Source organism: Pomacea canaliculata, linkage group LG1 (assembly GCF_003073045.1).
Source record: "Pomacea canaliculata isolate SZHN2017 linkage group LG1, ASM307304v1, whole genome shotgun sequence".
Classification (NCBI taxonomy): Eukaryota; Metazoa; Mollusca; class Gastropoda; order Architaenioglossa; family Ampullariidae; genus Pomacea; species Pomacea canaliculata.
Genome location: NC_037590.1, coordinates 22,515,693 through 22,528,933, shown reverse-complemented (window position 1 = coordinate 22,528,933; position 13,241 = coordinate 22,515,693). Strand labels below are relative to the sequence as shown.

At 35.2% G+C, this 13,241-nt stretch overlaps 1 protein-coding gene across 2 annotated transcripts in view; it reads right to left on the bottom strand.

The window, feature by feature from the left end:
• LOC112574179 (calcium-dependent protein kinase C) overlaps positions 1-13,241 on the bottom strand; it is a 42,743-nt gene that overhangs the window by 10,756 nt on the left and 18,746 nt on the right. For both annotated transcript variants that reach the window (XM_025255079.1, XM_025255073.1), the window contains exons 5-15: positions 12,358-12,486; positions 11,992-12,151; positions 11,320-11,551; positions 8,502-8,633; positions 7,451-7,624; positions 4,763-4,854; positions 4,419-4,481; positions 2,308-2,446; positions 1,949-2,029; positions 1,313-1,420; positions 573-713 (exon numbers count right to left, since the gene is read on the bottom strand). In XM_025255079.1, the coding sequence (XP_025110864.1) occupies positions 573-713; positions 1,313-1,420; positions 1,949-2,029; positions 2,308-2,446; positions 4,419-4,481; positions 4,763-4,854; positions 7,451-7,624; positions 8,502-8,633; positions 11,320-11,551; positions 11,992-12,151; positions 12,358-12,486 (1,451 nt within the window). The remainder of the gene's footprint in view (positions 1-572; positions 714-1,312; positions 1,421-1,948; positions 2,030-2,307; positions 2,447-4,418; positions 4,482-4,762; positions 4,855-7,450; positions 7,625-8,501; positions 8,634-11,319; positions 11,552-11,991; positions 12,152-12,357; positions 12,487-13,241) is intronic.

The following is a 13,241-nucleotide window of genomic DNA, read 5'->3' as shown; positions in this document are numbered from 1 at the left end:
AGTCCAAAATTTATTTAGAAAATATAAGCAAGCATAAACAGAATGAACTTTATGGATGTGCATAGATAAATTGATAAAATGTGCTGGAAAATACACGATCAAAAAGAAACATTGAGATAGAATGATAAGCTTAATGCATTCACTGTAAAGGGAGCAAGGTTCTGTAGAGGAGGTGGAAACAGACTGCAAGCCAGACAAACAAGACAAAGCACAGAATGCATTCTGTCTGATAATCCACGTATTGCTGTGAAAAAAAAAAAACACCAAACAAAAAGAGAGGTATGGAGAAGTTTACTACTGAGAAAGTTATGGAAAAAAATTGTATATTATATGATTAACATATTTACCAAATTTGTTAATAAAAAAACTCTGACCTAATTTTTTTATGTGAATTCCAATGTTAACATGAAATACACTGCCATTTATTAACAACAACCAAAAAAAAACCAACTTGTAAATTAAAAACTGCTGGACAAGATGACATCAACAAACACACCTGCAAACTCAGGGAAGCCAGACAAAAGCCTGGTGTACAGACGATGATAAAGGATGCAAGAAGGAAGAATGCTTACTATTTTGGGTTTGTATGGTGGCTGAACCTCAAGGCTTTCTATCTTGTCCCATATAATGCGACGGAAAAAAGCATGATCCTTAATATCTCGCTCCCCACTAGGACCACATCCTAGTCGTTTTGTTGGGTTTTTTGTCAGCAGCTGTCAACATTAACCAGGAGTCTGTTAGAGAAAATGCAAAGTGACGCATCTACCAACCTTAAGACTCCCAACAAATGAGGGCAAAGTTGATCTGCTTTTAAGCAAGAAATACTGTGAGAAAGTGGAGTAGTGTGTGACTACGATCATAACCAACTTCTGAGGCTGTGGACTGAAACTTGCTAGGGTAGTATAGTTCCAAGCATTTATTTTGCATCTAGTCATAAACAAACCATGCTATTTGAATATTCTTTTTTGTTCATATATTGATAATCAAAATGCAATCACAGGAAGTATAGTGTATTGAAAAGCAAGGCAATTTTGATAAAACTCCATCACAATTTCAGTAGGCCTGTCAGTTTAGAGAACCTATTTATATATCTAGTGTTTGGTGACCAAAACTAGCAAAAACATACTTTGATTTATTTCAATATGTGAAATGGGTTGAACTAGGAAAGTTGGGGAGAGAAGGCCATACTCGCAACCCTTACTCAAATAGGAGCCTACTGCGATTGCAGTGTTTGTTTATTTCTGTTTCCAAATATTTTCATTATATGTAATTTTCTAAAAAATCATGGAGAACAGAAAGCCACATGTCCTACCCCTTTACAAAGGGAGACCGCTTCACGGGACATGGCCTTGGGGTAAGACACATTGTGGTCTGTGATGGATGTAAAAAGCTCCTCCTCATCCTCTCCATCAAAAGGTGGCTGCACACAACAGCAATAGCTAGTAAGTGGAGAAGGAAAAAGTGAAAAAATATCTGAATACTTTTCTTACATTTTATAACATTTTCTCATGCTAGTGTACAAGTCTAATAAAATTCATAAACAAAAACAAACACCTTGTCATGAAGTCTGTCATTAGCTATCATCAAATATTACATAGAAATACTACTAGAAAATTAAACAAAGCATGATGCAAAAATTTCCAGCAAGAGCAGACCAGAATAAATAAGCAAATTAATGTATTGAAAAGGGTCTCATAAACAGATAGGCAGGACTCCAACATGTCATATTTGTAAACACCATTTTATGGTTACAACTTAAGGATTCTTGCTCAGTTACAAACAACATTGTTTTTCTACACAAGGTCAACTGAACTGTGAAGAGTTCAACAGAACAGCTTATTTCAATAAATGATGATTTAGAATGGAGCAAATCTATTCCCTTTCACCACCACTGTTAAAAATATACAGAAATTTGCATTAATAGAATTATTAGCACTGTTATTTTTACCTGTCCTGCTAACATTTCATAAAGCAATACACCGTAGGCCCACCAGTCAACAGACTTTCCATATGGCTGGTACAACACAATCTGCAACATACAAAAAGCTGAGACCTTGTAGGATCATCTTGCTAGGGATAACATTCAATTATGAATAATAAAAGATTGAAGAAAAAGGCAAAATATAGCATTCCAAGTATGCACAATTAAAATCTGAAGTTCTTGTAATATTTGACTCAAAGTTTGTGTGCCTTTTCAGGAACAACAGAAAAAGTTGTTAATTCTTTAACAAAAATCTGTTCTCTCTTATTAAATATAAATCACTGATATGCCCTCAGAAAATATATAACCAAAAAGGTTTTCAATACCTCAGGTGCAATATAGTCTGGAGTGCCACAAAAAGTTCTTGTAGTTTTTTCTTCTAGGATGCCCTCCTTGCACATTCCAAAGTCTGCTATTTTAATATGTCCTTCTGAATCTAGCATCACATTGTCCAGTTTCAGGTCTCTGGAAATAAACTGCACTTTTTATTGCATAAAAATATACACTTGTAGCTTTCATGTGGTAAACGGTGCTTTTGGGCTAGGTATCTTAAGCTTCCTACTAATATACCCATCATATCTTCCCTATGACTGGTACCTCTAGTACCAGTTTTGGGATAAAATAAATGAATTTTCTTCCGTAGGTATGCTATTCCCTCTGGTACTGCATGCTACAATCTGTAATTGTTTTGTAAAGTCAAAGCTTGCTGACACTAAACAGTTCCATTCAGAAAGTGAATAATGGATGATACCGAGAAGCTGGACTATAAAATTTTTTTTAACTGTGCTGTCGTATAATTACTGTAAAGCTTCATAACATAATGGCAGTAATCTGGATTCAACATGTCCTGCCTCCTTTTACTTTTTACTTTTCATGATAAATAAGGTACTAATGCTGCTGGGTTGAACAGGATGAGCTGTCCAATCAGATGAGGCAATAGTAGAGGAATAAACCTAGCAGGTAACACATAGGGCTCAAATTAAAATATTCCTCTGTAGGAAAGAAAGTCATTTTTAAACACTTAAATTCCTTTTCAATTTTGACAAATTCAGATAGCTTAAAAAATTCTGAACAGAACAGTAGTTATAGCTCTGCTGCATCCCTCAACTTGGAATAGATCACTTGTAAACCTCATTTTTTCAAGCCACAAAAACCCGTTACATCTGTAGTTCTATTTTGGCGAACTCTGGCAACTCACTTTTTTTTTTTGCTGATATTCCGAATCCTCTCCTTTACAAACTACAGAGACTGCAGAACTATGCTGCTCGACTCATTGCCAATGCAGCCCAGAAGATTCATGCCACCTCCTGATGCTGTTACATTGGCTTCCCATCCCCAGAACAACAGGTTGCAAATCAGCTTCCCATCCCCAGAGCATCAGGTTGCAAATCAGCTTCAGTGTGCTCCACAGCTCCTTTCTACCTTTTCCTGTTCTGACGACCCTTGAAATTTTAGACAGACTTAAGGACTTTATTCCACATTCCACAGGCAGAGAATATGAATGTGTTGCAGCATGAATCACACCCACATAGCTCTTCTTTAATACAGACAGTGTAATAAATGAACCTGAGAAATTAATAAAATTGCTCAAGGAAAGAAGCTGTCAAGATTGAGAAGTCCTGAATGGCAGCACTTTGAAATGCTTCCCTGTTAGTGGAGGTTGGGGGGGGGGCTGTTAGAGGGCATGAACAAATGGTGGATAAGAAGAGATGGATCATGGATGACTGGTGCACGTTAAACTGGAAAGCAACAGATAGGAGTTCACATCAGACAATCCTGGATGCATATCTAACATATTCTAGTTGTCCTAGTTGATTGCACCACTGAACCAGACAATAATGGAGCAACTCAGAGTGCATTCAATGAAGGCACGAAAGAACCAATGAAAAACTACTCCATCTGAAATATTTGAGTTGCTCGACAAATGAAAGTGTGTTAACATAGCTGTTAACCTCAACTATACGTTAATGTTCCCTGCTAAATATCTAGAGATAATAGTGCTTAAAAAAAACTTGGGGATAGCAATTCTTATTTTGGTCCAGCAGTCTGAGCAATTTACCTTTGTCTACTGTTCTGTTACTGCTGTCTTCAAAAAGTCTTTAAAAACCTGCATCTCTTGTTAATGCTGCTATTTTTGCCTGCAATGTATTGTGATTCGGTAGAATGGTAAAAGATGTATGGTGTTTGAATGTGATAAATTTGAGTTGGAATATATGCTATGTATTTCAATCAGAAGTAATAATGGTTTTATCATCTTTACCTTTGTGAACATCCCCCAACAACCTGAAAAGGTTAAGGAGTGATCTTTTTCTTTTACCTTGTGAACATCATATGCTTCCCTGTTAGAGGAAGGTATGTACATCCTAAATATTCAATAAAATTAACAAGCAATAATTTTTTTCTCTAAGATGTTGTATTACCCAAACAGATACTATACCGGTATATAATTCCATTTTGGTGCAGATAAAATAGCCCGATTGCAATCTCAGCTGCATAAAACCTGAAGGGGAAAAAAAACACCATAATGACACCAATGAATTATTTATAACATTCTTCCATCATCTTGTTTACACTAACATGTCATAGTCATTATTGACAAATACATGTTATGTAAACCTATAAGTATTATTCACTGTATGGAGTGCTGTGACCTATATAAAAAAGGTTCACAAAAACAAAAGGATCAGCTTTTAAATGAGCTTAAGAGTTTGCACAACCCAAAAAGCATTTCTGGAAGAACAACAATTTTTTTTCATTACTGAGAATAAAGACATTACTTACGCAGCTACTGGCTCTTTGAATTTGCCTTCTTGTTGAATACGATACATGAGGTCTCCTCCATTGACATATTCCATCACAAAATAGAGTCGATCCTGTTTCAACAGTCAGGAACTCGAATGTATTCCTTATTTGAATGGAAAATAAGACATCCAAAATAAATATAACAAAGTATGTCATAAAAGAATTCAGATTTGCATATCTGATCTGGATTAAAGTAAAATAAAGTGAAAGATATAGTAAGGAAAATAATTACAAGTTGAGGTCTATGCAGCAAGTAAAACAAAAAAAAAAACAAAAAAAAAAACAAAAAAAAAACAACAAAAAAACAAAAAATGCTGGCACAGGTCAAGTCTACATTAAGATCAAGTCCTTTTCTTTTATTAAAAAAATAAAAAGTCTACATTTACTATATTATTTTAGTTAGGTGACATGTTTGCCTATATCATTAAGCTACCTCCAATATACTCTGACTCCATTCCATACTCAGGGTTTATTTCAGACCCATCATTTTCTGCTGTTCTTTTTCTTAAATAAAGATTTAAGGAGAATTCTTACTTACTAAGTGACTGATATTTACTTTAGGGGAAAATATGGAATTTAAAAAATTGTTAGAACATGTATGATTTATGAATTTTCATAGGAAAAAATCACTATAAAATCATTATTTGATATCAAATTTTCTGTCACATCAAGTGCAGAAGGCAATTAAAAACTGTAAAAATTCTAACTTTATTACACAATGCAATCAAATACCATTTAAAAAAAGAGTACAAGAGTGACCACTTAGTTGGGAAAGTGAAGCCGTGCTGACCTGGATATATCCGTGGCCATGCCCTTCTGTGACGAGTATCCACAGCATTTTCATGAGGACGCCTAGTGGTACATGGTGTCACAACTCTTGAACTAAACGTTTTCGATTGTTCTCTTTTCCGAAAGACGACGAGAGGCAAGTTAACAGTATTTCCTTTCTTTAGTAGATTTAACAAGTCGCATTTATCTTTGGGTTTGACACTAAAAAGATGGCCGCTCCTTGTGCAGCTCTCGATTCCTTTCCTCAATCTTTATCTGTCCTGTTATCCAACGTCCAGTAAATTCGTGGCAAGAATGATGAGCTTGAGGCACTGGTGCACAATTTTCAACTACATAGGGATACTTGTTTGTTGGCATTTACTGAAACATGGCTCCACGAAACTGACTGATCAAAGGATCTTTGCCCTGGTCTAGACATTACTGGCTTCTGTGGTCGATTTAGATCAGATTTGCCATAATTACTAGTAAGGCTAGTGGCAGAGGAGTATGTTCCTATGTCAACAAGTGGCATAATACAAGAATTTTTCGTGAAAGATGTGTACTCGTGACCTGATGTTACTGTCCTAAAGGGGGTGTGCTCTCGCATAACAGTGGTCGCTCTTGTTGATCCTCTAGTCATTACTTAAACTTTTCAGGCTACTGGGGAGAGAGGTGTCTAAGACCTCGCCTCTTGTGTGACCAGCTTTTTCCCCTCGATACATTCCCTTCCCTGACCCTCTACAGAGTCAGGTAAACATTCCTAATGGTTGGGTTGACTGGAGGTTGACTGGAGGGAGTCTGCTGGGTCACATGAGTATCAAACTGGTGTGCCTCTTGGTTTGGATGCAAGTGCTCTAACCCCTTAGCTATCTCCTTCCCAATATTATTTAGCACAAAGTACAATGTGTTCCAATATTTACACCTATTAACTTACAGTAAAGACTACTATCACTGACATACGTTTTAATGAGCATTTTCTTAAAACATTTAAGTGATTTAATTTGCAAGAAGTACAGTTTTTGAAATATAGTTTCTACTAAATTCAAATGAAAGATGGTAACTGTATGGAGCAGAGAGCGCCTGTCATGAAATTGGGTTGCAAGGCAGAGATGAAAAAAAATTATTTACACAAAATATACAAACATAAAGTACCAAACAATGAAATATTTTATTAGCATATTAGACTTCACATATTAGTTACTATTTTCTTGCTATTTTTGGCTCTTGGAGTACAAATCAATGTCAAATTGAGTAAATAGCAAATTGTCTTGAATGTGGTGCACAAAATACCTGACTGGTTGACTATTTCAGCTCCATAAGGGAAGTAATTCATAGAACAATTCCTAGAGTTACCAATAGTTTCTTCCCTTATTTATCATTTGATTTATGCAAAGTATGTTTTTTGTGATACTGCGCTGCTCACATTATAGTGTACAGAACAGGTACTGGTTGTGAAGTTTGCTAATGTGGACACAAAATGCTAGGAAAGAGTTAATGAAGATCTGCATAATGTTTCTTCTTCAAATATTAAGACTTTATTAAGGCCTCGAGCAAGTCTGCTGTGTGTTGGATATTTATTTTAATATATTTCTGCAGTCTAAATTGGTAAAGCATTTTAGTCTGCAATTTATTTCACCCAAATCAAAAAAAAGTTCTTGTCAGAAAAGTACTGTCACTTTTAGTTTAATTATTGCTTTCTGTGTGATATACTTGTCTAATTTCAAGCATTCTATCAAAAATGAGCCAAGATGCACAAAAAAGTTTACAAAAAATGACTTGAACTGTTCTCTCAATCTGACCCAAATAATCTTAGATCAATACTCTTGTTTTTGTCATGCTTTATTCCTGTAATTAACAACAGAAAGTTATAATTAGAGTTTCAACCCACTCAAGTCTCACCATAGTCTGGAAGCATGAGTGAAGTTGTACTAGGAATGGTGGTTTGCTGGCCATGGCAAGCACACGCTTCTCAATCATAGTACATTCCACATCGTCATCCTGGATTATCACATCTTTTTTTAGAATCTTGATGGCATAAAGCTCATCTGTACCCTTCCGTTCAGCAAGAACCACCTGCACACACAAAAATAAAATGCACAATCTTGAATGTTGTGATTTCTTAAAAGGAGCCCAACAGAAATCTTTTAACTCAAGTTATAGCTGATAATCACCAAATATTAATTCTCTGCACTGGTAATTATCATTGATGGTTTGTGCTTGTATTATGATGGTCATGATTCTGAATGTCATTTCTATACCATCTGTTCCTATACAACATTTAAAAAACAAAACCGCTGGAGCGGTTTGGCTGCAATAATGAAAATGATAAATACTAGTTGGTCATAATTAAAGGTAATCAAAACATAGACAAGAAGAAATAATTTAAGATTATATCTGGATTTGTCCCCCGCAAAAAAAGGTGTCCTTAACTCTGATTATTTACAAACAGTAAAGTATAAAGTATGGCAACTTGATGCTGATATCATGAAACAGAATGGATATGTAAAATGGAGCTAAAAGACCAGAAAAGTTAACCTCTCCCCCCCCCCTTAATATGACTAGATTATTACAATGTATTTATTTCCAAAATACGAGCAAATAACCATTCTATTTAGGAAAATGAAGTCTTCAACAACTAAGATTCTCACATGTGCACAGAAAGGACTTAAATCCATGTCATATTGGAATAAGTGCCATCATCATATGCTCCCAGTTTTCTGACTGGCTAAACCTTAAACACGTACACACATAAGTAATATGTCATGGATATGAGTTCTTTCTGTGCATTATAAGGTTTTTGGAAGCTTGTATCCACAAAGGTGAGGGAGTTATTTGCTTAAACTTTCGGGAATGAGGAATCTGCAATGAACTAAACTTGTTCATTTTAAAAAGAAGTTTTTCTTGCAGGTCTTTAGGCTATACCTGTGAAATTATACAAAAATATGCTTACTTTTCCAAAGCTGCCTTTTCCTAGAACAGTTAGAAAATTAAAATCATTGGCACGAACAATGTCCTGCTTGTTCAGATTCTTCAACTTGTCCAAGGCAGATGGCTCTGCTTTCTTGTCATTAACTTCAGCATTCTGAAAATAAAAAAAAAAAGAAGTTTATAGTCATGTGACAATTTATAAAAACTTTCTCACAGAAATAAAATTTCTTTAATTTGGTATTTACAATATAATATCATAACAGATGAATCATCAATATTGCCATTGTTCTTCAGTAACAAATTCTCAGCATAAAATAATGTCTATCAACCAAAGAAAATTTACATTATTTTCTTATGTATTTCTATTGTCTAAATAAACTAATATTCTCTAATGTTTACGAAACTATCATCATGATCAAGTTCAGTCAAAAATCTAATTTATGCAAATAGTTAATAATCTCTGCAGCAGTAGTGATGAGATTAGAGTCCTGTCAGGGTATATCACAAGAAATGTGTGTGGGTGAGGGGAGATAACATTTACATTTAATTTCCAGGTTATACGGTCACTAAAAAAGAAATATAGAGCTACTGCACTACTTCATAAGTTGCACAAATAAATGGAAACTGAATACCAGCCAAAATTTGAAATATTATCACTTCAGGTCAAAGCTAAGAACAAAGTTTTAACTTCATGATCCCCTGTGTGGGAACTTGAAAAAAAAAACCTTGAATAAAGAAGAATAGAAAATTATAAAATGCCTTGAGACCAAGCTTATTAAACAGCTGGAAGAAACTTAAAAGGCCCATGGTATGCATCTAACAGCAACGAATTCATAATTTGTTCCAGCTGAGAAAAAACAAAACAAAACAAAAACAATAACAGGAAAGAAACTCCGTCTTGTAAAGAATTCTCTTTCAGGATGCAAGACAGGATTGTAGCCAAGATAAGGACGAAACATCTAAGCCAACACATTTCTTGCACTAATATATATATATGCTCAGCCGCTCATTGCTATTTTGCCGCATGTCCCTCGTCACCAAGTTCTGACACAGATTCTGCTTCTGCCACAGCTTCGCTATGTGTTGTCAACTCTATACTGGATCAAGTTTCCTACACAGGTTATTTGCACACTCCCTTCTGCAACGTGTGTAGTACTTTCAACATTCACAGCCATTGTAAAGATTCTTTGACGTCATCAGCATCAGGATGAGCATCCGAGTGATCAAAGTGTACCAGCTAATGTCATCAACCGTAACGTGTGTGTGTCGATCTCACTCCAGTGGGCTACTGTCTGAAATTATTACCCTGTCCTAAACGTGGAGGCGGCATTGCTATTATCTACAAATAACTTGCCAAGCACCTGTCTTTTACTACTGCTTTATCGTTCCCACATACATCTTTTGAATGTGTACAAGTCTCTTTTTCAGCTCCCTATTTCTTGATACATTTATTGTTCTGCATTTATAGACCCCTTCCAAGTGCTAAGAACCCACAGCCTCCACCTTTTTCTTAGAATTTCATGATATGCTGGACTATGGCATGGACTAGCAATGCACTCAGTGGACCTGCAGTGATTCTTGGAGATGTTAATGTCTATTTTGACAACAAGTCTCATCCTGACACAGTAAAAATGTCAGAATTGTTGCACACTTTTCGTCTCATCCAGTCTGTTTTGCAGCCCACTCATAAAAGAGATCACATCTTAGGACTGGGTCATCAACCTGATGACCAGTTAAAGCAGGCATTTGATATTTCTCAAGATCTCACATCTGATCATTACTGTGAACTGCTAGTCCCCATACACAAATGAAGACAGCAAGCCCTCGAATCACAAATACATTATCACTACTGCACACACTGTATGACAATCACAACTAAGCTATGAGCATCCCCTAAAGATGCAGTGATGTCCAATAATGCAAGGATGTTTAAATGACCTTGTCTTATTGCTAACTTCAAAAATTTGGCAACAGATGAGTCCCCATATCCAGTGATGTATATATATCTGCGTAAGATCAGCCCTGCAGGAATTGCTCACAAACTATTCCTTTCACTACATTCCTCCTGACTCAAAAGTCATCACTGGCATGTTGATAAATATGTTCTCATTCAAAGCTAGTTTGATAACTGCTAAACTGCTTATTAGATAAAATCTCAAATGAAGACAGCAAAGGGACTGAGGACTGCTTATCCACACAGAAGAATCAGCAGGTGTAATGTATCTCAGGTCCATGCAGACTGGAAAGTCCTGGGTGCAATTGCTAATATCACTGATCTTGGATTTCTATGCACACTCATGGAAGAGAGAGAAGTTTAAGAAGCTCACAAGAAGCTCTGATGTTCTGATAATCCATCACCATAGACCACAAGTCCTGGTAACAAGGATATAAAGACATGAACATATTTGACACAAACTTAATCTATCAAGTGCTTTTTTCAAAGTTAGGTAATCTTTGGCTGAATCGTCTGTAAGTTCTGAGACTCGAGGTGAGAAAGGCTCTCACTTTGAACATATTATATACACTATACACTATAAAAAAGCTAAGAAGTGAATGACTAATGCAGTCAGCCAGAAATCTGGGATGAATACTAAATACAGTCAACATAAGTGCTTGGTAAAATCTTATTGGACAGAGTTCTTTCTAGTTAAGTATCTATGCGAATGAAAGACAATGATGCCAATTACAGATTTCCCACTTCATGTTTACCTGATGCATCTGGAAAAGAAATCTGAAAAAAATTGGTAGCACAAGAGGTCCAGGACTATAGACTATTCATGCTTTTCTTTCAACATTTACCACTTTTACATGCTTTCTCTGACTCTAGGACAAAACCTTACCTGCATTTTCCTTTTGATTTCTTGAATACTCTCGGTGATGTCATCATTGACAGGTATACCATAGAATTCCCCTTCCTCCTGGCTTAGTAATTTAAACCAACCCTCCACAGGGTTCTTAATGAGTTCTGAGATGCCAAAGGATAAAGAACCCATAAAGTCATTGCGAGATGTACGATCCCAGTCCCAGGCTTCTAGAGAGAGTCGCTTTGAATGGTCATCTCCTGAAAGTTCTCTGCCAATGATGGCCGGTAAAATGTTAAAAAAGATAAATCACCATGGAACTAGCTTTAATAATCATTCAGCAGAATCCTAATATCACATCAAAGATTTTATGAACAAGGAAATATAACAGTGCATCATTAAGTTTCAAAAAAGATATTTTTAATCAATGTTAAAACTCATACTTATTAACATAACTGTCTGTGTAAATCTTAGCTGTATAAATTTTTTCTGGAAGAATTTTGCAGATTTCAGTCTTGACCTTATGTCTCTGACCTTTCCTGAAGTGAAAATATAATAGCACTTGATTTAAAAAAAAAAACCCCACCTTCTAAATGCTTATTATTGGACATCCTAAAATGTTTACAAGCCCAATGAAATCTAATTCTCAAATGTTCAAGTACCAAGCTAAGAGCGCTTCGTTGCTTAGGACAAAACAATGATCACACTTACATTTCAAATATCTGGTTCCATTCCGGGTTCAAAGTAGACTTTATAGTCTTCGTCTTTTGCTTGTTCTTTTGTGTGTCGTCATAAGGAATGAGTTTCACTTTAACATAGGGGTCGGCCAGTCCATTTGGGTCCATGGGACAGAGGTTTTTTGCCTCCTTCACTGTAATTTACAGATTAAATAAGGAAAAAATCCCACCCAAAAATCTTTTATCTTCTTCAGAAGACATTTATTACTAGTAATTAATATTGTTCTTATTATGTATTATTAAATAGGTGATGCAACAGTAGGTCTCTATTTGCTTTCTACAAATAAATGTCAGAAATGAATGAATAAATAACAACCAAAAAACAAAGTATGCTGCATACCATGAACTGTAAGCTTTCCTCCATGATGAGTTATTTTTAGGTGTATTCGCCCCCGACGTTCTGTATGATCCATTCCACAAAGACGTGGTACATTTTTCTCACACCTCTTGTGAACATCCATGTCACAGGCTGAACAAAAACAAAACAAGAAAAGATAAAGTATTACCACTTGGAGCAAATGTGTTATAACAAAACAATTCATAACAAAACTAATTTTAGTAAAAGTTTAAAGCAAATATATTGTAACAGAAAATTTAGATAATTAAAAAATAATTTTCAGATCATGAAATGTGTCTTTCATTTGATATTAATTAATGCTGATAGAAAATGAACATCAGTCTCTATTCCTCACACAAATAAACATGTGCTACACATAAAATGATACTGAAATGTATTCTGCAAACTTCAGAATTAAATTTGTCTTTAATAGATATTTGGAACAGAATGATCTTATTTTGGTATTAAATCCTAATAAACAAAATTCAGCAAATGTATGCTGAAGACTATTCCCATGCTGTGATTTTTAATTTTGCTTTTGTACACAAAACTATAGCTGCATGTGACAAAACAAATAAGTGCTATTTTTAAAAACGTTTTCACATTAAGAAGAATGATTTTGGAAGTTTTACTTAAGATTAGAAGCTTTGTTATTAAAAGAATAAATAAAAAACTGATAGAGATTATGTCATACCTTTATACATGTAAGCACAAAAGGTTGTGTTACAAGAAACAAAACAAAAATACTGCCACCCAACATTGAAAACAAGAACAGTTCATAAATAATACATTTTTACTTTCTATTTAAAAACTCATTCATGGAATGGGCTTTACCCTGGCACAAGGAAGCTGTTAATAGCTTCACAAATTGTAAATGAAGATTTATT